The sequence below is a fragment of the Hakea prostrata genome, chromosome 6 (assembly GCF_041222555.1).
Source record: "Hakea prostrata isolate BN-2017 chromosome 6, UWA_Hpros_2, whole genome shotgun sequence".
NCBI classification, from domain to species: Eukaryota; Viridiplantae; Streptophyta; class Magnoliopsida; order Proteales; family Proteaceae; genus Hakea; species Hakea prostrata.
Genome location: NC_142605.1, coordinates 38,531,138 through 38,558,996, shown reverse-complemented (window position 1 = coordinate 38,558,996; position 27,859 = coordinate 38,531,138). Strand labels below are relative to the sequence as shown.

General features: G+C 41.1%; 1 protein-coding gene across 5 annotated transcripts in view; it reads left to right on the top strand.

Annotated features, from left to right (window-relative positions):
- The window catches only part of LOC149013965 (DUF3754 family protein, putative (DUF3754)), a 76,326-nt gene that overhangs the window by 13,015 nt on the left and 35,452 nt on the right, over positions 1-27,859 (top strand). For all 5 annotated transcript variants that reach the window (XM_089160077.1, XM_089160076.1, XM_089160079.1 and 2 more), the window contains exon 6: positions 10,372-10,501. In XM_089160077.1, coding sequence (XP_089016203.1) covers positions 10,372-10,501 — 130 coding nt within the window. The remainder of the gene's footprint in view (positions 1-10,371; positions 10,502-27,859) is intronic.

Below are 27,859 nucleotides of genomic sequence, written 5' to 3'. Positions count from 1 at the left end.
GAGGAGGGGGAGTAGAGGAAGAAGAAGGATCGGGGGTGGGGTCTTTGGCTCTGATACTAGATCATGCAGCCCTAAGATAGGTCTGCAATGATGGGATGTCGCAGAAGGCAAATTAGGAGAATAGGGAGGGGAGGGAGGCAAGATAGAACAGGGGGAAGGAAAGCTGTCAATAACAAACAAAACTCTTCAATCTATTCGATCTGAAAATTGTATCCCGGTACCATCTATTAAAGGAATCAAAACACTAATCCTTGTTGAAATTAAAATCTAAAATGGAATCCTAACAAAAGTCTTAAGTCATTTTTACGTAGGAAATAATAAAACAAATAAATACTAAAACTAAAACTGAAATAAAATACTTAATTAACACACCCTATTGGACCAGTTCTTTTTGGTTGGTCCAGAAACGAATGGACTGGACTGAAACTGCATCACCCCTTGACAACTATTGCTGCGTGGTCCTTTACGAATTAAACTAGTGCAAGGCGCCTATGGTACAGTATCAGCTACCTAGGAGTCTATAAACCTAGATATCCAAGTGATGGACACACTTGTTAACTATGTAATTGGGAGTTTTTTGCTTCACAAGAAAACTTTGGATTAAGGCTCGTTAGAATTTTCTTCAACCCTAGCCGAATCTAAGGGCTTAATCCAAAAACTTGTTGCTTGTATCTCAAGATATTACGCAAGTATACGTATCGCAATCAAGTAATAAATGATAAGTAATGTATCGATCCCACGGAGAATTATATCCTTGACTTTCAATGTAAAAGTAAAATTGATTTAAATGAAATTAACAAGGTTGATTGGTGATTGACTAACTAAATAACCAAATGACAGGTAAAGAAAACTAAGGAACTAAAATGTAGATTAAGCAATGGAAGAAACTTAAATGAGTGACAAGTGTGTTAGGAATCAAGTTTCCCTTCCCCTGAATTTTATAGCACAAATACTAAAGCAATACTACAACCCTAAGATAAATCAAGAACTTGGAATGAATGGCAATATGGTATTTTCCAATACACATAAGCTAGCATCCTAAATCAACATCTGCATATTCCTATGAAGAATTGAATTAAGAATGCAATTTAAACCCAATCCAATCAATGGTAATGTGAGGTCATTGGGTATTCCTACCCAACCTACTAATTAACACAACCTAATTAAAGATGATGCTAACTCACACAATTCAACAAACACCTAGACTTCATTAATTTTTCAATTAATGAAATCATAACATTCATTCAAGAAAGATCATTCAAGAACTGAAATTAGTCAATATAACATGCTGAATTCATTAACAATAAAGTGGATTGCAATAAAACTAAAGAACACATGATTAGTTACATATCAAAATTCAGGTTTAGGTACTACTATCGTCCCAACACAGTTATGATTTAGCCCATAACAGAATTTAAATGCATAAAACCAAGTATGGTTGACATGAGACTAGAAAGTAAGAAGATAGAGTTATAAAAACAAGAAGAAACTAAGGCTTCAATGCTTCCACATGAGCTCCAGCTTTCTTCTCCAGCAAATCAGCAACTCCAGCAGCTCCTTGCTTCCACAAGAGCTCCAGCTTTGGTTCTATCTTCCCTCTTCCCAGCCGAGTCTCTATTCCCAACCTTAGCCGAATGTGTCTCTTCTTTTCCTCTTTGCCTCTCTTCTCTTTCTTCCATAAATGTCTTCAATCATTAGGTTAGATTCTGGCCATAGGATTAGAACTTTCCTCCTGAGATCAAGGGCTGAAAATCATCATGTATTTACAAGAATTTTGTCCACTTAAGTTAGCCCTTTTTGGTCAATTCCATTTGAATTGGATCTGAGAATATTCTGCTCCGTTGTTGTAGCAATGCAGCAACAACTCTACAACAAAGTTAGAGGACAGGTTCTTCTATTATGAATCTTCACCTACATTTTCAAGAGAAAGAGAAACAATCAAATTCATCCATAAAAAGAAGGGAAATTCATGTAATGGTGACAGTAATGAACTAAACAAAATGCAACATGTTAAGACTAAATAAGACAACACCTAATGAATACTATCACTAAAACAAAGACAAAATACTCCTAAATCAAGCCATCTCAAGTATAAAAGTTATCAATCTTATTGTAGTGGGACTTCATCTCCAATGCTATCAAGTATAAAATACTCCTAAAGTGGACCACAATTGTAGCTTGAGGTCAGTGCATCAAAACATTCTCTCAGTAAAAATTGCTGGGGTAAGATTGCGAAATTCTGCTTGCATTTTGCTTGTGCGGAAGACTTCCTACTGGGTTGGCCCATCTATATGCAATTATTTTTTCAAATTTGTTTCCAGGATCCTTGCTAAATGGCTTCAATTGATGGGGCTTCATAGTGAGTTTGGACAACTACTTACATCATTGGAAAAAGTGTCTATTATAACATTATTCCTTGCATGTTTTCGGAGATTTTAATTAGAATCCCATTCTTCAGCTGCTCCAGTGAAGGTTGATATTCACAAAGCATTTGACTTTTTCAAGTGGGACTTCATCTCCAATGCTTTTCTTAAGATGTCCTTCCTCCATCCTTTGTACATTGGATTTTTGCTTGCATTAGCTTCCCTTGCTTCTCAACTTGTCAGTGGTAGTCCATCAGTTACATCTGATTGGATCAGCCTTCTTAAATCTCACGTTCCTTTGTAGGGGTCTCTAATGTTGGTGAGGCTCCTTCATTGAGATGACAAGTTTCTCCTATAGGCATGTTACTGTCACGTATTTGCAGTTGTCGTTGATCCAGTCTAGGCTGATTGAGTTGCACTCCTGTACTAGGTCTGACTTGTAAGAGGCTTTTAACATTGAAACCCTAGGGATGTTGTTCCCTTGATTTGTAGTGAGTAAAGTGCCTGTCTTGTGGGACCTGAAGGGGTTATACTTATCCATTCCAAAGATCGGGGGAACCCATAAGCTATAGGGTTTTTTTTTTTTTTTGGGGGGGGGGGTGGTGTGGTGTGGGGTTGGGGAGCACACTTTGGAGCGACAGAATCCTATCTTGAATGAGAGATTAGAATTCGTTTATTTCCATAGTTGTCAAGGGCTGAAGGGTGCCCAAGCACTCTGGAGACAATGTCCACATAGTTGAGCTAGGCACTTAATTTTATTTTCTATCGCCCTTTTTTCTTGGCATTATTTAGCGTGCCACATATGTACCTTGGATCATCGAAAATAAACATTGTGCTACATCAAGTCTGTTAGAGGGCAAATTGACAAGATAAAGCTTGCACCAATTCAAGACTAGTATTCTTCTTTCTTGATGGTGATTGGACATGGTATCCGTAGCCTTGCTTCTTTTTCGGCCAAATCCTGGTTTTATTTTGCTTCTCCTGGTCGTCGAGCCTGATCAACTTGACTCTTTTCCCTGCCTCCGGCCTCTCACTTCGTTTCGCTCTTCTTCTGTATTGTCGCTTGAATGGAGACACCGGATCGGCCCGACTTTCCCAAATGCCCACCACCGGCCCTTCTCCTTTCCGGGTCTGGATTTGTTGTCTACAATATTGAGTTTCCTTATCTGAGTTCTTGTTTCCTATTTAAGTTGGATTCTTTTAGGATCTTCATAATAAAGTGCATCGTCCTATGGAGGCTGGTAAGTTGGTGAAAGCCTCCAAGGATTTTGCTGCGTACTATCTCCTGCTTCCGCCTCCTTAGTTCTTCCTTTTTCTGTCTTCTCTCTTCACATCTGTTTCTGCTGCCACTTTACATTGTATCGGAGCTGTAGGATTTCTATTCTTTTACGTTTTTAAAGCTCTATTAATTTGTGGGATCCTTGCGACATTTGGAAACCCTATCGCTGCTGTTTCGAAGGAGATCTAGGATTCGTTTGAAGGGGGGACGGCACCTGACAGTGTTCTTTTGTGGTTGAAAGAATCTATGTAACTAAAACAATAATTCTCGGTTGAAGGCTTTGCTGGATTTTGCTGTACAACTTGTGGTCTTGTTTTCCTGAAAGATTAGTGCCTTGTTTTTACTTGTTTTGAAGGGTTTTCTTTGGGAAATGTGAGTGATAATTCTACCCTTCTGTTTAGAGCATTGTCATTCTGCTGTCTGAAAATTTGTTTGACCAAAATGTTGTGTTAGTTGAATGGTTCAAACCTGCTATTTGTCTCTGGAGTTAAATCTCTTTTACATAACTTATTGGATTCTATTCTGCTGATTGTATTTGATTCTGTTTTGGTTTGATTCTGCTGATTGGATTCGTCCTTTATTTCTGCTGTTTAGACTTGCTTTGTGTGACTATGTTTTGATCTGCAATCATAGTTTGAATGCTATATTGATCTGAAGTATGCTGTAGGTGTCTAGTTAAATTGGTTCTAAGTTCGTTTGTGTTAGAATTGCAGGCAGATTTTCTTTGAGTGGTGTTGACCTGTTTTGAGTCGGTGGTGGGATTATTTCCCTGTTGAAAATTTCTGGATGGTAATAATAATTGATGGCTGAAGGCCTAGAGCTAAGACTGAAAACAAAAATACCATGACTGAGGTTTTATCCTCTTCCTCTTAGTGGCTTAGTGTATATAAACTTTAAGGGTCTATTAATTTACATCGGTGGAGTAAAATAGTTAGGGTATTAATTATTGGAAGAGGCCAACAAGACCATTTGACCAAAAAAACATGATGCTACAGACCCTATCTAGGAAAGAGTGAATTGCCTGTTTTTTCTTTGGACAAATGCTGAATTCTATGGAGAAACCTATTTCTGGACCTTGTTAACGATATTGATATTGTCAGGGTACTGTGGGAGTATTTGAATGTACAGCTTTTTGGTTAGAAGAACCTTTCCCTCATATATGAGCTGTCCTAGGAGTTCTACAAAGTTGATCGGAAGGGTCATTCTTTGACCCAATAATTTGTGGACTTCAAAAGGATGTATGAAGGGCTGAATTCCATACTTTGCATTACTTCTAGTGTTACCTGAAATGCAGAACTAGCATGTACATCTTGCTGTTATGAGTTTTTTTGGGTGGCTTGGGAAGGAATTTGATTAAGTAAGATTCCAAATCCTTGATAGTGACAAAGTGCCCACCTTATCTGACACCCTTTCTCGGATTCTCCGAGTTTCTAGAGAGAACTCTCATGATACTACATCCAGTAAACGTTAGCTCTTGCCTCCAAGGAAAAAATATCGATCGATATGGGAATTTCGACCTTGAAAAAGTTCGAAATTTCCATGTTTTTCGACCGAAACTGGATATTTTTTATCTGACTCTTGAAAAATCAATTTCGAGCCTCAAATGCTTTTAAATTGATTTGGATTTTTGCATACTACCTATTTCAAGCATGATAAACACTATAGAACTACTACTTTACTAAAAAACTATTGAAAATGTAACATCAAACATTCCAAGTATATAGTACATGAATCAGAGAAGAAGCGGGAATGTTATTACTTACAAGTCTATTTTATTCAAGTCTCAAGGTCTCCCTCTTCCGTCTGCACCCCATACAAATGACAATACAACTCCCATGATTTTTGCCCCATATAGTTTTGGACATAGTCAACAACTACATCTCTGTACGTGGCCTCATCCACATGCATAAGATTTCCTGACGGTGGGAAGTTGTGAATCTCCAAAGGAACTGGTGGTGGTGGGCCTTGTGGCTGTGGAATAGTGTGGAAGATTTGCTTAACAAATGAAAGAGCACCCTGACTCTCAGGAGAAGTAGAAGGATAAGGATACTGATAAGTCCCAGTGGCTGACTCCGATAATTGACAGTGAGAGGGACACCATAAGCTCCATAGGCTGCTCCATAACCATAAGGCTCCACTAGTGGCTGACTGGTCTGACCCTGAATCTGATAGCCAGGAGGGACACCATATGGTCTATAAGTCGACTCGGTAGAACCAATACTCTCCACAGCAGTATCATATGAGGACTCTGCAGGCCTGTGCCATCCGGATCCTCTGGAGGTGGAGGAGTCTCTAGCATCATTAATGCTCATCAATCTCATAGATCCCACCAAGCTCTTGACATCGGGTGGACAGTAGGACCCATATGATGGCGTGTCCTCTGTACTCCAGCCGTGCTGTCTCCCCTTCCTCGAATATGTAGAGGAAACATTTTTGCCTCGAGATGCAGTTCCAGTATGGTCTGAATCCTGTGTCGCGTGGGTGAACTGACTCTCGCCTGTGAATCTCGGTGGTCGTCCTCCCCACCCTTGACTCTCACGTGGTGGTGGTGGTTTGTCCCTAGGATCAGCTGAATCCTGATCACGAGGTCCCACACCCTCCTCATCCCCTCCATCATCACTGCCATCGTCATCATCACCACCATCGTCGTCATCGTTGGAGGCCTGAGTCACCTCATCCTCAGTGTTGGACCAGAGAATCAAATCCTCACTCTGGGTGGATGCACTAGGGTGTGGCACAAAGAGAATCAAATTGCATACATGCTTCCACTAATACTTTGCTATTTTAAAATTTAAAGCAGAAATTAATTATTTTTTTAATATTTAAATATATTTTTTAATTATTTAAATGTATATTAAATACAGTAAAATTACATAATTAATAGAAAAAAAATTAATTCAACACCATCACAGGAATATGGTGTCTCAACTCTCACATACATTCATTTGAAGCTTATACATGTACTATACATATACATTTTTAGCAATATACATAATTTAGTAAATAATTTTTAATTACAGAAAAATAAAAAAATAGTAGGAAGAATCAAAAAATAATTTTGACACTACAAATTCATAGATCAACACTTTAAAGTAAACATAAATAAATTTGGAAGCAATCTAACATGATTTAAGGTACAAATGAAACAAAAATAAAAAAATGAGGAAGTTGGTTACTGACCTTGCAAGATTTGAGAAAATGCACAAATGGAGGAGCAAATCAAGTTATTGTAGGAAATGGAGTACTAGAAATTAGGTGTAGAAGGGGATGAAAGCAAGAGAAATCACCAAAAATTGCAAAAGGAGGTCTAAATACTGAGGGCGATATCGCTCGGTAGGTCAAAAAACAGCGATAGGTCGATAATTGGCTCGATTTTGGGTATTTTATAACTTACGCAGGTATCGTTTCGGCCCAATATGGTATCGGGCCAATATTTCGACTCGTATATATCGGTCGATACGAAACGATATTTACAATTTTCGTTCTTACAATTGTATTTCGTTTCGATTTAAAAATTTGTAGACATATCGATCGATATTTCGACCATATTGATCGAATTTTGTTCCATGCTTGCCACATTTACTAATAACTGTGGATCTAGTTCTGGAAATCCTCCGTGGTTGTGGGGCTGCTATTGGAAGAAATGCCCTACCACTTCTCAAGAGTCTAGGATGCACTAGTTAGAACTTTTCATCATTGTGATCGGCTAGGACACATTCGAAGGTTTGTTGAAAGTTACGTGGCAAACCCCCTCAGTTTGCCAACAATTCTACTGGCATGGATACCACTTTTACCCCCCCCAATAGTATGAAGATAAAACTATGAAGATGTCTGCAGAAGATTTTATTCGCGCTGCCTAGTTCCAGGCAGCCCAGTCTCGGCTGTCTATTGCTATAGATAGGTAATACTATATCTTGCCTCTCATCTACCTCTCGGCCTTGAATCATTAATTTAGGTTCCTCTGATTGTTAGTAACACTGTATCCTCTAATCCCGAGGATATATTTCCTCATTCCACCTTCTGTATAAGTAAGTTGAATTATATGCAATCTCAATTCCTTTTTTTCCCCCCTTGATTTTCTATTATTCTAATTTCCTTGACTATTTTCCCCTATATTTTCATACTTCCCAAAACCAAATTTCAAACTTAGATCTCCACCAATCACCAATGTGACCATTAAAACCATCCCAAACATTAGGGATCCTCCCCATGTATCATTACTTCTCTCCAAGTGTCATCCCATTCCATTAACTTTTCATCTCATATCTCAAGAACCAGCCTTGTTGATCGATACACTCGATTATTCTGTCTCTTCAAAACTATACAATCACCATAAACATGTTCTTATGTATCCCAATCAACTGCCCAAAATCTTAAAACTCTAAACCATTACTTATTGAGTTGAGATCTTGGATAGCTAGCCCCTAGTACCTCTTCAATCTAGGGCTACATCACTTAATTTAGTAGTCATTTAATTTTTTATACATATGCGATGTAATCACCCATTGTTAGATGGAGATTATGATATCGAACGAGTTCATGGTTTTGAAAGCTTTTGTGGTGTTTGCACCCCCCCTTCTTTTTTCTTCACTGCTCTTCCTTTTTTTTTATTTGATGCGATTCCTTCTCCCCCCTTCTTCCTATTCTTCTAATTCTCTCTATGAAAGATGAAAATCGCAGACCTTCACCCTGGTCTGCATTAATTAAATTTCAAATTTTTTTGGGTGGAGGGGGGGGGGTTATCCCACTGTAGTTTAAAGGACTAAATAGCCTACAACAGAGTTCTAATTGGATTGTGAGCATAGAAGGAAAACCTTGCCTGAGCTACATGAGAGTCTCACTAAATAAAAACAAGTCTTACCTATTCCCTAACTACCAGCCTTCCTTTTCTTAAGAAAGTATTAAACAATTAGATAAACCCTGGCTACCTTTTCTTAAGAAAGTATAAAACAATTAAATAAGCTCAGCCTACCTTTTCTAAGGGAAGTCATAAAACAACTAAAACTTCACCCCATGTGAGGAGCCTAAATATAGCCCTAAATATTACTAGTTTTGAGGAAAACGCCGTAATACCCTAGCTTAATTTGACCTAATGATTAAAACTTGAACCCAGTGAACCATGGTTCATTTGAAGCATAGAAACGCCAAAAGATAAATTGAATATGGAGTTTTCGTACTCAACTCAAGAATGCATGTTTGAGGTCCATGAAGTTGTGCCAATTGCAAGTGGAACCAAACCAATGAGGGCCAACCCATACATCTATAGACCCTGGGTTGTTTTCTAAGAAAAAAGTCTCCTTTGGTGTCAGAACTTCTCAGTCTTGGGCCGCTTCCTGTCCCTGCTGGGCCTCAAGACTGGTAATTCAATTGTTTGGCTCCCTTTCTCCAACAGCCTTATTTGCTTGTTTTCAGCTTGGGACTTCATCAGACCTTGTGGTCCTCTATCCCCATGACATCTCATGGCACAACTTCACCGTTTAGAAGGCCCTATCTATCTGCCTTTCCACTTAACCGTTCTCATCCATCATCAGATCACTATTTCCCTTTCTTCTTGTTTATGTTGGAGTGTCTTAGAAGGTGTTGATTACCTCTTTTTCTCATGCTCCTTGTCCTTCTCAGTTTGGAAAAATATCCTGGGGAAATGTTGGCCAAGGGATAAGAGAATTCTTCCACTTCAGAGGGAACTAATTTGGGTAGATATGATTTATGGTAGGAATTCTATTTATGATGTTGTCGGCAAGGCTGCTTTTGGGGCTACAATCAACCATATTTTGATGGAGTGTGAAAACATATGGACCTCCTACTCTTTATTGGAGCAAGCTAGTGATGCAGGCTAATTCCACCCTCCCTGTGTTTTGGTTAGTTCCTATTAATAAAAGTTTAGGCGCTTCCCTGGGTACCAAATAAGATTTGGACTTTAAAAAAACTCTTGATCCTTTGATAAGGTATGGAAGGTCATCGCTTTTGAAGTTAGCTAAAAAATTTTCCTTTCCCCCAGAGTCCTATTATTCTCCCCAAGAAAGAGGCTTATTTTTGCTTCTTGGTGTTTGCTTTTGTCTTCACTTCGGTTTCAACACTGGCTTCCCCTCTTCGATGGGTTGGCTGGTTTTATACTTTTTCGGGGGTTCTATTTTGTTCTCAGCATATATTCATTACCTTCCACGATCCCCCCCCCCCCCAAAAAAAAAAAAAAAAAAAAAGAGAAGGAAAGAAGTTCTTTTCTTTTCTTTGGTATTGAATTACTTCCCCCCCCCCCCCCCCCCCACCCACACACACACACAGAGAAACAATAACAAATGGTAAACCTTTCTTTGCTGAATCAGTTCCTCTGCTTGCGGGTTGATCTGATTGATTTGTGCTTATTTACTTGCAATCTTGAATCTTCTGTAGAGCTTATGAAGTGGTTGCCAGTAAATGAATTGTTTCTCCTACTGGGGTTTCCTTGAAAAAGATAGGAATGAAGCCCCAACAACAGAAATTAAATTTGCAGGAGGAAACGCTGTAGGCACAGCTGAAAGTGGTAGCAGTTAGGAATAATTGTTCCCCTTGAGACGCTTGTAAAAGTTGAGAAGCTTTATTCTTTTTCAAAATAGCTAACAGAGGGCTGGTATATGTATTTTGTTTCCTTTTAGGTTGAATTTTGAATTCCTATCAGAAGCTGGATGTGATGTGCCAGCCATAAGTTAATTTGCCGGACAAATGACTAATCCATAGATGAATATTTTCCAGGCCAATCTTTTTATCTAGGAGATCACTTAGTGACATATGGAGACCTGCATCAACTGAGTCTTGTGGGAATAATCCTTGGAAAATATTGAAATCTGCTGTTTCTATTCTTTTTTCACAATCAGTTCTCCAGGTATCCCCAAACAATTAGAACCAGTTTAACTTTTTACATCTCAGTTATATTTGGTAGAACACTTCCTCAGCCTGTAATCTTTTCATTTATGTTGTTTATTGCTAGTACAGTGTAACTAGATCTTCTTACTTTGTTTAAGCAGTTTCTCTCTCTTTTCCGCTTGTTGAATGAATGGAGAAGACCATTACCAAAAACTCATAAAACCCCCCCGGGGGGGGGGGTGTGCAGGAAAAAAGAAAGGAATATACAAGAAGAGGGGAAAAGGAGGGGGAGGGATGTAACAACCGAAAAGGTGGCAAAAAGGGAGAGCCTATACTCTAGGTAACAACAATTAGCCTGTTCTTAGGGTATCCAAATTTGGGGGTGGTGAAGCTTTTGAAGCCTAGTTGAGTCGTCAAAGCATATGACTTCACAAGATTTGGAGTCGGAGATTTGGAGGTCCATCTCCTAAGGTTCCGTTCCACCATAAGTCTGATTTCATTGCATCAAAACCAACTTGCCAGCAAATCACAAATAGATGTGCTAGGACTAGATCTCAAAAGCCATAGTGAATCCTTGAGGAAACCAAAGAAGCATCTATAGTAGGGCCAAATGGAGGCAATTACTTTCACTTATAGAGTATGGGAGAAGGGGTAGGAGAAGAAAAGTCGTTATCTTGCGGGTCATTCCAATAGAGGATATAATTGGGGATGATTGAGAACATCCTGTGGGTGAGGAATATTTGGGTAGGGAGACAAAGGTTGAAGGCTCCTTAGACAATGAAGGCATGATGAGCGATATGGCCTTTGAACCAAACTAGAGGGTGCCAAGTGACTGGTTAACTGAAAGTTTAGGCAAGGTTCTAAGTAGAGGAGGAGAAGAAGGTCCCAATGGGGGAGGGTGCCAAACAATATGGTCTTGAACAAGGATTGAGGTTTCGGTTTTGAGGCCGGCTTTGACCTTGGCCAAAAACTGAAATCTCGAGTGGTCAAAACCTAGTATTTTTCGATGACAATTTTGACCCTAGGTATCATACCTTATGTGACCTCCATTTCATTTGATTTCTTGCCTCCTACCTATTTAAATCATAATAAACATAATGGAAGTAGTAGTTTGCCCAAAAAACCACTGAAAAGATATCATCAAGTATACTAGCAAATGGCTGGTTTCAAGAAGTACAAATTGTGATGCATGCAAGCATAAAATCATTAACATACGTGAATTGCTTGATAGAATGGTTACAACTTACAATTATATAGACAAGTAGTCAACAAAAGAGAGAAAATATCCCTGCAATCAATCCCAAGATGAGTGATAGGATGGATCCATCCGGTTAGCTGAGCCTATATGATTCTCTCCTTTGACCACTGGACATGCAAATCCTATTACATGTCCCTCTTATGGTTGTCGATGTAGTCGACAACTATAGCTCTGTAGGCTCATCATCCACGTGCCTAAGATATCTTGTTTGAGGGAACTGATATAAAAGAGGTGATGTCTTTGTTGGTGGTGGTGGTTGGATGCGGAAGACGGACTCCACCAATGTGTGTCCCCTAACCAAGATCCACATAAAGCGCACCTTCGTACCCACATACCATCCCGTCAGGGCCTGGAAAATAAGTTAAGTGTGTGTCCCACTAGTGTCTGATAACCGGAGGGATACCATAAGCTCTAGAACTGTAAGCCCCATAAGTCTCTCGATACCACTGTTGTAGGACTAGGAATCTGCGGTCTCTAGTATCTGGATCCTTAAGCTGTGTAGCCTTTGCACTCATCCAAGCTCATGGATCCCATCGAGCCTGCCAAACTGCCCACATCCATAGAATGGTAATACCTGTATGATGAGGTGTCATCCTCATATCCATGCTTTTCCCCCTTCCCCTTCCGACTATAGGTTGAAGTTCAACCATGAAATGCTGCTCCTCTATGATCTGCATCCTGTGTGGCATGGCTGTGCTGACTCTCCCCCGTGAATCTCAGTGCCCCTCCTTGTCCCTAATTCTCAACTATGGTGGTGGTGGTGGTGCTAGTGGTGCTCTCGCCCAAGGATCAGCCGAATCTTGATCACCAATTCCATCATCATTATCATCCTAGGTCCATCATCATCATCATAATCATCTTGAGTGGGTGCCTGAGTCACATCATCCTCGGTATCTGACCACACAATATTATCCTCATTGTGGGTGGATGTGTTGGAGAAAGCAGCACCTGCAACTGAATAATCTTATATAAATACAAGTACTGAAGCAAAAACAAAGCAACTGTTTAGGTAGAACTCAATCAATTATTTTTGTTACTAAAAACATGGTCTACTGTTACATGTATAAGAAGAAAGAATAACAGAAACGCCTAAAACTCCACAACATGCAACGTGCATATTTCCTAAATTCTGGGCATTTTTACTAGTTTATTAGAAAAAAGAAAGTCTGCAAAATTCTAGGCTAAAAAACAGCAACCAACTTGACTCACTGAAACCTGCAAATTTTGAATCACCCTTCAACACTCCCCCCTATTCAAAATTGCTTACTCCCATTAGAGATCTTAGAGCATAGTGCTTGTCTTGAGGAAGTGACTTGGTCATGACACCGGCCACTTGATCTTAGTCTTTCAGTGCTTCATAGAAATTACTCCAACTATTAGGTCTCTCAAAAAATGATATTTGATGTCAATATGTTTGGCTCTTCCATGATGGACAGGATTCTTGGACATTGCTATGGCTGATGGCTGTCACAGAGAATTTCAGTAGCTCCTGTCTGGTTGTAGCCAATCTGTTCTAAAATCCTTCTCAGCCAAACGCTTGGCATGCAGCAGCTGCTCCTGCAATATACTCCGCTTCACAGGAGGAGAGAGCCACACTTGTTTGCTTCTTTGAACTCCATGCAACTGCTGCATATCCTAAAGTTAAACAATAGCTTGAAGTGCTCCTCCTATCTTCAGTTGGACCTGCCCAATCACTATCAGTAAACTGATTAAATTCAATTGAGCACTTCGAGAAAAGCAGGTTCCAAAATCAATTGATCCATCCTTTTAGCTGTGTTCCCAAGTGGTGGATTGTTGGATTATGCATGAATCTAGATATCAAGCTGACAGAGAACATGATATTAGGTTTTTTATGGTTAAATACATCAAACCTTCAATTAGGCTCCTGAAAAACTTTCCATCAGCGGCCTCTGTTCCATCATCTATTGTCAACTTTTCATTGATGTTCATAGCTGTGGCTACCACCTTGCAGTTAGCCATGCTGAATCTATTCAGTAAATCAGCTGCATACTTTCTTTGTGAGATAATGATACCATCTTGCTCCTGTCTTATCTCCATGCCAAGAGCGTAATGGAGTCTGCCCAAATCTGTCATCTTGAAAGCCTGCATCATACAGCTCCCGAAATCAGAGATAGAATCATTAGAAGTTCCCATGTAATCATGTCATCGACATACAAGCACACCAGTAGAAACTCTGATTGACCCCATTTCTTGAGATACAATGTAGGCTCATACAAGCTGTGATTGAAACTGATCTGAATAAATTACGAGTCAATCTTCATTTCCCATGCCTCAGGGGCTTTTTTTAGCCCATAAAAGGCTCTCTTCAATCTATACACCTTTCTTAATGATCTGCAACAATAAACCCCTGCGGTTGCTGTACAAATGCTTCTTTTAACTCTCCATCCAAAAAGGCAGACTTTTGTGCAGATGCACCTCAAGTAGGATTAGATGAAAGTCTAAAGCTAGAATTTTGGGAAAATATGGATGGATTAATGCAAGGAATTCGTCAAGGAGAAAAGATTATCATAGGAGGTGATTTATATGGACATATTGGAAAAGATCAAAGAGGATATGAGAGTGTACATGGAGGATATGGTTTTGGAGAAAGGAATGAGGAGGGGATTTCAATTTTGGATTTTGCTACTGCTTTTGATCTATCTATTATAAATACTTCAAGAAGAGAGATGAACATTTAATTACCTTCAAAAGTGGACAGCATAGAAGCCAAATAGATTTCTTCCTAACTAGAAGGAATGATAGATTGTTGTGCAAGCATTGCAAGGTGATACCGGGGGAAAGCTTAACTGCACAACATAAACTTGTGGTCTTGGATATGTACTTAGTCCCAAGAACACATAAAAGGTCCAAGGTAAACTATTCCAGAATAAGATGGTGGAATTTGAAAGGAGAGTACTCTAAATCCTTCGTTAATGAAGTAGTCAAACAAGGAAAATGGGATTTTAAAGGGGATACCAATGCAATGTGGAATGAGATGGCTATGTGTATTAAGAAGGTGGCTAAAGATGTTCTAGATGAATCAAAAGGAAAGCTCCATTCTTATAGAGAGACGTGGTGGTGGGATAGTGAGGTTCAAGCTGCCATTAGGAATAAAAAAGCTAGTTTTAAGACATGGCAAAGAACTAAGGATGTTGAGGATCTTCAAAGGTATAGGTTGGATAGAAATGAAGCTAAGAAAATTTTGGGAAAAGCAATGGAAAAGAAGTATGAAGAGCTATACAATTAGTTGGGCACGAAGGAAGGAGAAAAATCTATTTATAAGATAGCTAAGATGAGGGATAAGAAGAGTAGAGATCTTGACCATGTTAGATGTATAAAAAATGGAGATGGTAAAGTATTAGTTTATGAAGAGGACATTAAGAAAAGATGGGAAACCTATTTCTCTAGTTTACTAAATGAGCATTCTTCAAGCAGTTATGTTTCGAACGATTACACCTTTCACCAATGCACTAATGTCCGAACTTATATATGTAGAATTTCGATGTCCGAAGTAAAAGAAGCTTTAAGGAGGATGAAACTCGACAAGACACAAGGTCCTGATGAAATCCCAATTGAAGTATGGAAAAGCTTAGGAACCCATGGACTAGTTTGGTTGACTAAGTTGTTTAATAAGATTATGAGCACAGGGAAAATGCCAGATGAATGGAGGAGAAGCGTTGTGGTTCCAATTTACAAAAATAAAGGAAATATTTAAAGGTGTAATAACTATAGGGGCATTAAATTGATGAGCCATACGATGAAGTTATGGGAGAGAATAATTGAAACTCGTTTGAAACACTTAACTACAGTTACGGAGAACCAATTTGGGTTTATGCCCAGAAGATCTACAACGGAGGCTATTTACCTAATTAGGAGACTTATGGAAAGGTATAGAGAATGTAGGAAAGAACTTCATATGGTATTTATTGACCTAGAAAAAGCTTATGATAGAGTCCCTAGAGCGTTAATTTGGTAAGTATTAGAGAAAAGAAGTGTTGCAAGTAAATATGTAGATATAGTTAAGGATATGTATGATGGTTCGATGACTAGTGTTAGAACAGTGGGGGGACAAAGTAATGAATTCCCGATAACAGTTGGGCTACATCAAGGGTCAACTTTAAGCCCATATCTATTTGCACTGATAATAGATGAATTAACCAAAGACATTCAAGATGAGGTCCCCTGGTGTATGCTTTTTGCGGATGATATTGTGTTGATTGATGAGACCCAAGTGGGGATTAATACCAAATTAGAATCATGGAGAGTAGCTTTGGAATCAAAAGGCTTTAAACTTAGTAGATCGAAGACAGAATATCTAGTTTGTAACTTTAGTCATGATTGGGCAGATGATGAGGTGGTGATACTTGACGATAAAGAGATTTTTCAGAGTGATTGTTTTAGGTACCTAGGTTCAATCATAAGTAAAAGAGGTGATTTAGAGGATGAGGTTTCCCAAAGAATTAAAATAGGGTGGATGTAGTGGAGAGGTGCGTCCGGGTCTTATGTGATCGGCGTATTCCATTAAAGCTTAAAGGAAAATTTTATAGGACCGTTGTTCGACTAGCTATGATGTACGGTGCTAAATGTTGGGCTGTTAAAAAGAATCATATAGATAAACTTAGTGTAGCAGAAATGAGGATGCTAAGATGGATGAGTGGCAAAACTAGGATGGATAAGATAAGAGATGATCATATTAGAGTTGGTCTGGGAGTTGCTCCCATAAGTGATAAGCTTTGAGAAAGTCGTTTGAGGTGGTATGGCCACGTTCAATGGAGACCTATAAATGCCCTTGTACGGAGAAGTGATATAATCCATATTGAAGGAACTAGAAGAGCTAGGGTAGACCTAAGATAACCTTGGGAGAAGTGGTGAGAAAGGATATGTATAGCTTAGGCCTTGTGTATAGCATGGCCTCGAATAGAACTGATTGGAGGGCAAGAATCCATGTAGCCGACCCCATTTAGTTGGCACAAGGCTTATTGTTGTTGTTGTATTCAAAAAGGCAGGCTTCACATCAAATTGGTAAACAAGCAATTTTGAATGTGCAGCAAGAGCTACGAAAACCCGAATAGGTTCTGTAACAAAACCCGTTCCTTCTACTGAAGTGCCACCGTAGAAGAGAAGGAGCAACAGAAGAACCAGAAGAGAAGAGAATGAGAAGAAGAAGAGGCAGAGACGACTCTCCAATAGTGTCGTCTCTCCCCTCAAGAGGCTTTATTTATAGTCATGGTAGAAGATCTCGCTCTCGAGAGAGATCTCGCCACCTTGAAAAAGAGAGATCTCGACCATCTCGGTGAGATCTCGGTCGAGATATACAATTTTTTGGCGTCAACTCGGTGGTCCATCTCGGTGGGTTTTAGGGTCCCAATTGGGTTGAAACTTGTTATTTAGCTTATTTAAGGCCTTTTGAACATGTTGGTGGCCTTGGATTTGTCAGAAACAACCCTATGTATGATTTCTAAGTCTACCCATAGTGTGAAACCGAAATGTAGTAGGATTAGGGAATGCAATGTTATACAACATGTAATATAGAACCTTTAAAGCATATAAATGAAAAGCAAGTATATCAAATGCATCAACTAACTTAAATGTTATCAAAATTCCATTCATATGAGTATCACAATCTCAATTTTCAAGAATAAAATAATTATACAACCGTTAGAAGTTGTATATAAGTCATTGAATCATAAATTCATAAGACAAGTAGAGAATGATTGATCTTCCTTGTTGTAGATGTGCTAAGAGTAGTTGTAAATGAAAATTCAGCCAAAATCTACAAAAAAAAAAGGCAAAAATTGAGAGTTCCAGCGAGATCCAGGGCGAGATATGGCGAGATATAGCGAGATATGGCGAGATATGGCGAGATATGGCGAGATCTCGATCGAGATATCCCAACTCACAGATCTCGACCTCCATCTCGTCTCGCCAAGGTGAAAAAATGAGATATCTCCGAGATCTCGCGAGATCTCCCACCATGTTTATAGTGAAGATTACGGCCCTAAAACCTGACCAAAAACCGATAGAAAATCCATTCTATTAATTTAGATACATTCCAAAAATAAAACCAACCTTCTAAAATCCTAAAAATCTGTCCCCAAAAAGGAAGGACACTATGAGATTAAATCTGCTAGAGAACCTGTAACAAAATCAACTCTTTCTAATTTTATATAGCATCTAAACTTTCTTGTTCAGTAATACCTTGTTCTCCATGACTTAAACACAGCAGCTTGATCTCCACGATTCTCGCTTCCTTTTTTCTCACACATGAATCGCAACAACCCCCTCGTGCTGGAAAGTATTGATCACCAATTTTGAGCTTGCAGCATCCTTCCATAAAAGCTGGACTAGGTAAGGACTTAGTGAAGATGTCTTAAACTTGTTCAGAAGCAACATAGGTGTCGCTAGGACCCCTTTCATGATTGCGTCTCACTCAATTTGCAAATCCACCTCAACGTTTTTGGTGCTCTTATGAATCACTTGATTGCATCTTGCACAAAATGCAAATCCACCTTAATGTGTTTGGCTCTCTCATGAAGCATTGGATCACTGGCGATACACATCGTTGCCTGATTATCACCAAATATCTGAACTGGCTCTTCAACTTCATTACCAACATCTTTCAAAAAGGATTCGACCCAAATTTGTTTTTGACACTGTGTGAACCATAGCGCGATAGTCTGCCTCAGTACTGGATCGGATCACTGTAACCTGCTTCTTACTCCTGCAAGTAACCAAATTCCCTCCAAGGAAAGTATAGTAACCATTGGTAAATCTCCAATCATCTTTTGACCCTGCCCAATTGGCATCTAAATAAGCACACAACTTTAGATTTGCATTTTTCTTGTATAACAGCCCTTTTCCTGGAGCCTCCTTCAACTTAATACTTGTGATTTGGAAAGGTATACCTTCCCTTGATAGAGTCTTCGAAGCATGATGTGGTTTTACGGTAATCCTTAAAATGGGTGTAACTTTTGATCTGGGAATAGTTACGGGACCCACAACATATCAGTATAAACAGCTTGTCGAGCATTACAGTGTCCCTACCCTGATTTACTCGGTAGGTGTCATTTTGACCCCCGATTCCATAGTTTAGTGGGTTTTTGGGGCACTTTTAGTTTCCCAATTAGATTTGGATTCCTAATTTGAGTCGTTTCAGCATTGTTTTATTTTTTCGAATATTTTTTAGGGTTTCTTAGCTATAAATAGCCATCATTGTTATTTTGTAAGGTACATTCCACTTTTGAATAATAAATTGTCAGCTTATTAGAGTTTCTAGAATTCTTTGTTCCACGCTATACGTTGTGTTAGGTGGTAATCAGAGCCTATAGTGAACAGAGCAGGAAGCGGTGGTCTTCGTGACGTTGTTCAAGAGACTAGAGCCCTAGTCGTTGGGGACGAAGCATTGTAATGTTTGGAGCAGCTTTATACAAATAATAGATCAACAATTTGATTAAAGCCTTCGTCGTTTCGAAGAACGGTTTGATGAACTAGCATATCTATTTGGTGCTTTTGGTTTTGAGGGGTACTGGAATAGGCTGCAAGCCAAAAAACTGGGTGCAGATGCAGCTCATGGTGTCCCTGTTGATAGACCTGTTCTTGTTTGCATGCAAAATACTCCTTTGTCCTCGGAGAGTTCGGCTGAAGAGGAGGACGAATTTGCAGGGGAAGAACGTGCTAGTTTTGGAGGCAAAAATTGCTATGGAGGATTTCAAAGAGGTTATTTTGATGGTCGAGATGAATTTATGCGGCGTGATGGTAGGGAAGGGTACGATTTTAAATTAAAGGTCGATATTCCTTCTTTTGATAGGCGTATTGGGAGAGAGGAGTTTTTGGATTGGATTGCTGATTTAGATAGATTCTTTGATTATATGGAGACCCTCAGTAGCAAACGGGTTAGACTGGTTGCTTGTCAATTAAAACGATGTGCCTCAGCTTGGTGGGATAGGTTGTAGTATAGAAGGGAAAGAGAAGGAAAGAATGGAGCATGAACCTGGTATAGGATGGATTGTTGAAAAAGAAATTTCTTCCACCTGATTATCAGCAGCAGATTATGTTTCAACAGTATCAGCGTTGTCAGTAAGGAGATTGAATTGTGCATGAATATACGACAGAATTCATACAACTGGCTGAACAAAATAACCTGGCAGAAACAGAGGGGCAACAGGTGGTGAGATACCTTGATGGGTTGAAGCTGTTTGCTAGAGACAAGATTGGTGTGCAGGTTTTGCGCAACTTATCTGAAGGAAAGAATATGGCGATGAAAGCATAATTGATGCAGCAAGAACGAGGCAAGACATGCTTTGAAAATTATAGAGGTGGAAATTTTAATACTCGCTATAATGTAGAGCGAAATCAGGAAGATAAAATGGTAGCGAAACAACTTGCAAAAGAGAGAGAGGATGAGGGAACGCATGCTCAGAAAACTGCACACCCGAATCCTTATGCGAAGCGAATGACTGGAAAGTGCTACAGATGTAATCAGCCAGGGCATCGATCCATTGAATGTCCTCAAAGAAAAACAGTAAATGTAGTTGCCACAGTGGAGGAGGAAGATGAGTACTGCTGTGAACCAGATGGTGATGAAGACAACTTTTTTTTTTTTTGGGATGAATAAATAAATATATTAAAAAACCACGGACAAAGAGGGATACAAAGAGAAAATTAAAGGGAAACTAAGGGGGGGGGGGACAACCAGTCATGGAGGCAGCTGGATAGAGGAATAGAGACTCCAGGAACTAACAATCAGCCTATTCCTCGGAGAACCAAAAACAGGGTGATGGGGCATAAAGATAAGCCTAGAAGAAACATCAAAATAGTTGGCTTTCCAAATCGAGCCACAGGAACGGGATTTGGAAGTCCATCTTCTCATGTTGCGCTCCCACCATAAGTGGTGAACATTTGCAACAAAGACAAGCTTACCTACTAGATCGCAAATTGTGTAGCCAGAGAACATTCTTAGGATCCACTTCCAATCTCGAGCAAAACCAAAAGACAGTTTCAATTTGGGCCAAATAGAAGCAAGGGCTAAAGTCCAAGTGGAACTGGAGAAGGGACAGGTGAAGAAAAGGTGGTCAAGGTCCTCAATACTGTTCCAACAGAGGGTACAATTGGGATTGGCGGGGATGTGGCGACTAATAAGAAAAGCTTGTGTGGGTAGGGCCAAGTTGAGGGATCTCCAAAGGGTGCGGGAGTGGGGAGGGATGTGGCCTTTGAACCAGACTAGGGGGGCCAAAGGGACAGGGGGGCAAGGGGAGTTAAGGAGATTTCAAGCAAAGGCGATAGTGAAGGTTTTGGTTTGGGACGGGGTCCACAAGGTAATGTTGGAGGTGGAGGGGGAGAGGGGTGGGAGGGAGCTCCAGATTTGTGTGAGATAGGGGTGGGTAGAAGGGGACCAAGAGCCATTAGAGATGAAAGAGGAAAGGGGGATAGATTTAGGGATACGGGAATTGTAGACTGCACGGGGACCCAAAATAGTGAACAAAATGCCCATCGGATGCTAGGGGTCAAGTCAAAAGGAAGTGGAAGAGTTGGAGGAAATTTGAGTAGAAATTGCAAAGAGGGCAAGACGCCGAAGATTAATAAGTTTTTTCTAGATCCAAGAAGAGGAGGGGGGGGGGACGAGGAGGTCCAAAAGGAGTCCGATTTGAGGAGATATGAGTAAACCCAAGATACCCAAATGTAATCATGTTTTGAGGCAATTTTCCTGATGAGTTTGAGGAGACAAACCAAATTTACATCATAAATCTGGCGGATACCAAGCCCACCCTCAACTTTAAGCCGACTGGTGGCAGCCCAACTGAGAGGATGAAGGAAACGAGAGGATTCCTGACCCTTCTAGAGAAAAGCAGAAAAGAGAGATTCCATGGTATGGATGGTGGACTTGGGGAGAGGGAAGATGCCACACCAGTAGAGATAGGAAGATTGAAGGACATAATGGATGAGAACAGCTTTACCGGCAAAAGAGAGGAATTTGCCTTTCTAGAGTTGAAGTTTTTTCCTATATGATCAAGCATAGAGGAACAATGGTGGCGAGTGAGCCTACCAGGGATAAAGGAGAGCCCTTAGTAGGTCATAGGAAAGGACCCAAGATTGAAGCCAGGGAGTTGAAGGAGAGAAGCACGAGCGGACTCAGAGATGCCCGAGAGGAAGATTGTGGATTTCTCAAGATTTGACTTTAAGACCAAACATGGACTCGAAGTAGGAGAGAGTAGAGAGAATAAAGGAGATAGAGGAGTGGTCAGCTTTGGAGAAAATCATGAGATCATTAGCAAAAGGAAGATGGGTGAGTTTCAGGGCTTTACACTTGGGGATGGGGGAGATGAGGAGTTGATCAGTCTTGGATTGGAGAAGGCGGGATAGGACTTCCAAAGCCAAAGTGAAGAGGAATGGGGAGAGAGGGCACCCTTGACAGATTCCAACACGGGAGGAGAAGTATCCCAAGGGGAGCCATTGGTGATAATGGAGAAATGAGCAGTGGAGATGCAAATCTCAATCCAATGGACAAAGGAAGGAGGGAATCCCATGGTTGAGAGAACCTCACTAATAAAATCCTAGCGAATAGAGTCAAAGGTTTTGTGGAGGTCGACCTTAAGGAGGGTGGCCGGGGAGTGGGTGGAGTTATCGAAACCTCTCATAATTTCTGCACAAAGCAGAATGTTGTCAGAGATGCTATGACCCGAGATGAAGGCGGATTGGTTAGGACTCACAGGAAAGGGCAAGACAAGCTTGAGATGATTGGCAAGGATTTTGGATGTAAATTTATAGAGGAGATTACAGAGGGAGATGGGACGAAAATCAGAGAGGGAGGAGGTTCCAGGCTTCTTGGGGACAAGACAGATAAAAGTTTGATTGATGGACGCAAGTTGGGAAGGAATGAGGAAGAAGCTCCGAGTAGCATGGACTATATCATTCTTAATGAACTCCCACACAGAAAGGAAGAATCCTATATTAAGCCATTAGACCCAGGGGCCCGGTTGGATTTATGGGAGTGGATGGCAGAGATGATTTCCTCTAAAGAGGGAATGGAACCGAGAGTGGCAAGGGAGGATCGATCTACAAATTTATTTAAGGTGGAGTGGGGAAAGGAGGGCCTAGAGGGAGGGGGGAGAGGAGATTAAAGAAAAAGGATACGATCTCGGTTTTAATACTAGGTGGGTCATAGATCCAGACCCCACTACTAGTAAAAGGAGATAAGGGAATGAGTTGAAATTGAGGTGAGCTTTAACGGAGTGATGGAAGTAGGTAGTGTTTGCATCCCCAAGCTCAAGTCATTTGATTCGCGATTTTTGTCGAAGGAAACTTTCTTCTTGAGAGGCAAGGGTAGAAAGATTGAGGGAGAGAGATTTTTCCTCCTCAACCACGGATGGATTGAGAGGATCATCATGGAGGAGGTATTGAATCCTAGAGGTTCCCATGGCAAGAAAAGAGCCGATGGAAGATATTGCCGAAAGAGGAGGAATTCCAAGAGCGAAGGGCATTCTTGGTATTCTGAAGTTTTCGGGAAAAATTTATAAGAGAGAGGGAATGACAGTAAACTTGTAGAGACCAGGTAGACTGGACAGTGGGGAGAAACAGTGGAGAGAAAAGAAGAATCAGAAGTTCACATATTGAAGAATTTAAAAGGCTTGGGGCCGAAGGAAGGGAGATCGAGGAGGTGAATGAGGCAAGGGGAATGGTCGGAGAGGAGAGGAGGGGAGAAATGGGCATAGGAAACGGGGAAGAGAGAGATCCAAGAATCATTGGAGAGGAAGCGATCGAGATTGGAAGCAATGTGGGCATCACCTCTTCGTCAATTATGCCAGGTTAGGCAATGGCCAAACCAGCGAAGGTCAAGGGAACCAGCATCCTTGATCCAAGAATTGAAGACGTTGACCACCCCAAGGTTAGGAGGGGACCCCCCCCCCCCACTCATTGGATTAATGGTTGATATTGAAATCTCCACCGATACCCCATGGCTTTTCAACCATTGGAGGGAGAGATGGAATGAAGGTCAGCCCAGAGCAGGGAGCGTTCAGAGAAATGATTGAAGCCATAGATGATGGAGAGAAAGGAGGGGGTAGAGGGTGCGGAGAGCTGGAAATGCATAAGTTGGGGGGAAAAGAAAAGGAGAGAGGGCTGGTAGATGGTTGGATTCCATGGAATCCAAATGCGACCATTGGGATGGAGAGAAGAATTCGTAAAGACCAAGAAGGAGCTATGGATAGGGCAATCCGATGGGCATTTTCACTATGAACGTGGGTTTCAAGAATAGCATAGGAGGCTTTCGATTCCCGAATTTGATGCTTAACTTTGGCTTGCTTAGCTAGGGAGTTAAGGCCCTTAACATTCCAAATAAGGATATCATACATTTGAACCATTTTTGGCTAGGGCATCAATATGGCTACAAGGGGGAGGGGAGTTAATGGGGCGATTGGGGATGGGGGCATTGAATACCAACCTTGAGATTAATTAAAGAATCATCCAAAGAGCGGGGGGGGGGGGAGTCTCACACAAAGAAGAGCTCAAAGGGGAGGGGGTCTAAAAAATACTAGGGTCAATGGAGGACCCGGTGCTAAGGGAGGGTGAACCTCAAGATAGTATTCAAGGGTGGTGGTGAGTGCGGGGGTGATGAGAGGAAGGTTTACAGGGTTGGTTTGGGTGGGAAATACCAGGGCTTGGTTGGGAAGGTTTATCCCCTGGAGAATGGGGGGCAGTGATGATAGGCGAGGTGGAAGAAAGGTTATGCGGGGATGGGTTGAGGGAGTTAGGCAGTTGATGGTTAGAAGGGTTAATAGGTATGGGTTTGGGGGTTGGGCAGCTGACCGAACCAAAGGAAATGGGTTTAGAAAATTTAAGGTGGTTACGGTGGTGGGTTGGGCCGTGGGATGGTTTAATGGAATTTTTAATGATAGGAGAGGGATTAGACAAGATGGGCTTAAGAGGGCTAGGCGTGGAATGGGCCGGTTTGCTGGGTAGAGGCCCATTAGAGGATAATGTTTTGGGGATGGGCTTTTTAGGAGAGAGAAGGGACAAGTTTGTTGAAGCGGTGGGGTTTAAAGAGGTGAGGGGTTTTTGGGAAGGATGGGGGTGTTCACGGTGAGGGAACATCGACAACGACAAAGGAGGTTTCGATGCAAAGGTGAGAGGATGGGCAGGGTCTAGAAATAGTGGCTCTGGGTTTGTAGGGAGAAGACCAGAGATCGAAACAATCATTATACATGTAAGAGAAGACGAGAGAAGTACCTGATTATGATTCTGTACATCCAGAGATTGCGACAGCAGGGGATAGTCGAAGCTTTGACTATTGTTCGATGGTGAGGAGATGTTAGCATCTTGGTAGGAGGCAGCAGCGGGAGGCAGCTTTCGCTAAGGTGCAGTTGCAACAGACAGAGCAAACTTTTCTAGAGGCAGGGCAGCAACATAAATTATGGAGCTACTGAAATTCCTTCGGTTTTTTTTCCTCCGGTAAGTTTTTCGACAGAGGGAGTTGCTGGAGCAGGCCAGAGCTTTTCATCAGTGATGGACATGGTAATTTGTTCCAATCAGTCAAGCAAGGAGTTGGGAATGGAAGATTCCATTGGTAGCATGTATGAGTTAGAGAGCAATTTAGTTGAGATTGCTTCCGACACAACCTTCATGTTGATTGGACAACCACCTGAGGATGATGTGGCAGGGGGCTTCGAGAGAATCCCATGAGACGTGGTGGGGTTCTTTAGCTTTTTGGTGCATTCATGGTTTTCGTGGCCAAAGGAGTAGATACAACATCTAGAAGGTACCTAGTCGTAGACATTGATTTGACTGTAAAGCATTCCAAGATCATCTTTGATTGTGATGCAAATGGGGAGGGGTTTGGATGCCGAAGCTTCAACACAGATGCGGGCGTAAGAAAGGCGCTCAAGTTTATGGGTCTTCAAATTAGTGGGGGAGAGGGCGATCGACAACAGAGCCAATGCGGCTCAAGCATTCGTGGTTCCAGAATTCCAGGGGGAGACTGGGAGATTAATCCATAGGGGAATAGTGCTGAAGTCAACCCTACGGAGGGGTATGGAAGGTTCCCAAGACTTGATGAAAATGGGAGGACCAACAAACCAAGAGGAGCGTTCAATGGCTCGATTCTTGCAGTCAACAGTGGAGAAGTTGAAGAGGAAGATTCCATAATCAATCACAAACATTTCCATGGAGCCGGAGGAGTTCCATTGTTTCGAGAGAGAAGTTTTGACCATATTTAGGGGTGGGGGGCAGAGGCCAAGGAAATGGCCAAAGGTAGCCAAGTTCCACCGGGAAATGTAGGGACTGGTGGCAGAAGACGGGCAGTGGACCAACTAGACTTGTTGCTACTCCCCATCCCCTGATTGCTGATACCCCAAGGAACATGCTTATTGTTGTCTCCTGGGGCCTTAACCTTTCTTTCTGGTCTTCTTCCTAAAGACCGTTCTTGTATGTTCCGTTCTCCTTAATGTATTATTTATTCATCCAAAAAAAAAAGACGACCAATGGACCAAGGGAAGGGAGTCATTGGAGGAGGGATGAAGGTGAAATTGCAGTTGAAGGGGGATGAACAGGGGGTGGAAGGGGAGAAAAGGGAGTTCTAAGCACGAGCAGAAGAAGAGATGGTGTTGTTAAGGAAGGATGGGATGGAGGGTTACAGACTTACAGGGGGTGAGGGGGGACAAGAGGCGTGAGAGGTTGTCATATCCTTTTCAGAGGCCATCGGGGGAGGTTTAGAGGTCATCGGAGGTTCAGAGGTCATCGTTCATCTTGTTTATTTTATCTAGGTTTGCACCAAGCCTTGCCCTCCAAACATTTTTCTATTATGAAGTCATAATGATGAAGACAACTTTGACGATGAGGAAGTGAAAGAATCAAATTGTATTGTGCACAGAATGATGTCAACCCCAAAGCAAGAGGATTATTCTCAGCGCCGCCAATTGTTTCAAAGTAGATGCACCATTCTAGGTAAGATCTTTGCTGTTATCATTGATAGTGGTAGCATATAGAATATTATTGGGAAGGAGGCAATAAAGAAGTTGGAAATACCTATAGAGAAACATCTTAGCCCTTGTACTTTAGGATGGATTAAATCTGGCAGCTTGATAGTATTCAAATGACTGAATGGTGTAGAATCCCCTTCTCCATTGGCAAGTATCTTGATGAGTTGTATTGCGATGTGGTGGAAATGGATGTGTGTCACTTGTTGTTTGGGAGGCCTTGACAGTATGATGTCGATGCGCAACATTCTATTAGAAGTAACTAGTACAATTTGGTGAAAGATGGGCTGAAGTACACATTGCTGCCATTGAAGAATAAGAGAAAGGATGATGGGAGTACTTTTCCTTATTCTTACAAGGAAATTTGAAGCTGAAATTAAGGAGACTAGGCAGATTCAAGCATTGAAAGTGAAGTAAGCAATTGAGGAGGGAGCTGAGTTGCAAGTGGAGGAGTTGCTAGAAATAGTCAAACCCTTATTGTAGGAGTTCAGAGAATTGGTGCTGGAGGAAATACCAGGTGGGCTAGCCCTTATGCGAGACATTCAACACCCAATAAACCTAATTCGTGGAGCCAATCTGCCTAATTTGCCGCATTACAAGATGAGTCCCAAGGAAAGTGAGATTCTGAAAGAAAAAGTAGAGGAATTATTGTGTAAAGGGCATATTCAGAACAGTATGACCGCACGTGTTGTTCTTGCGTTATTAACTCCTAAGAAAGATGGCAGTTGGACGAAGCGTGTTGACAAAATGCATCAACAAAATCAGAGTTGGCTACAAATTTCCAACCCCAAGACTGGATGACATGCTGGACATGTTACATGGAGCCAAGTGGTTTTTGAGGGGATGAATGGAAGATGACTTTTAAAGCGAAGGAGGGATTGTATGAAGGGTCGGTGATGCCTTTTAGACTTTCTAATGCCTTTTAGACTTTTAGACTGGATGACACCATCGACACGGCGACACCAGCTGATATATCAGGCGATTTTTTTAAAGGTTGTTTATGTAATTCTAATAAACGTTAGGTCGTTCCTCTGATCTTCTTTGGTGGTTCATTGTCTAGTGCTGAGGGCTTCTTTGATTTTCCATTCTTCTTGGGTCTTTGAGAGAGAAAGTGAGAAGAGAAAAGCAAACAGAAATGGCTCTGAAGTTACAT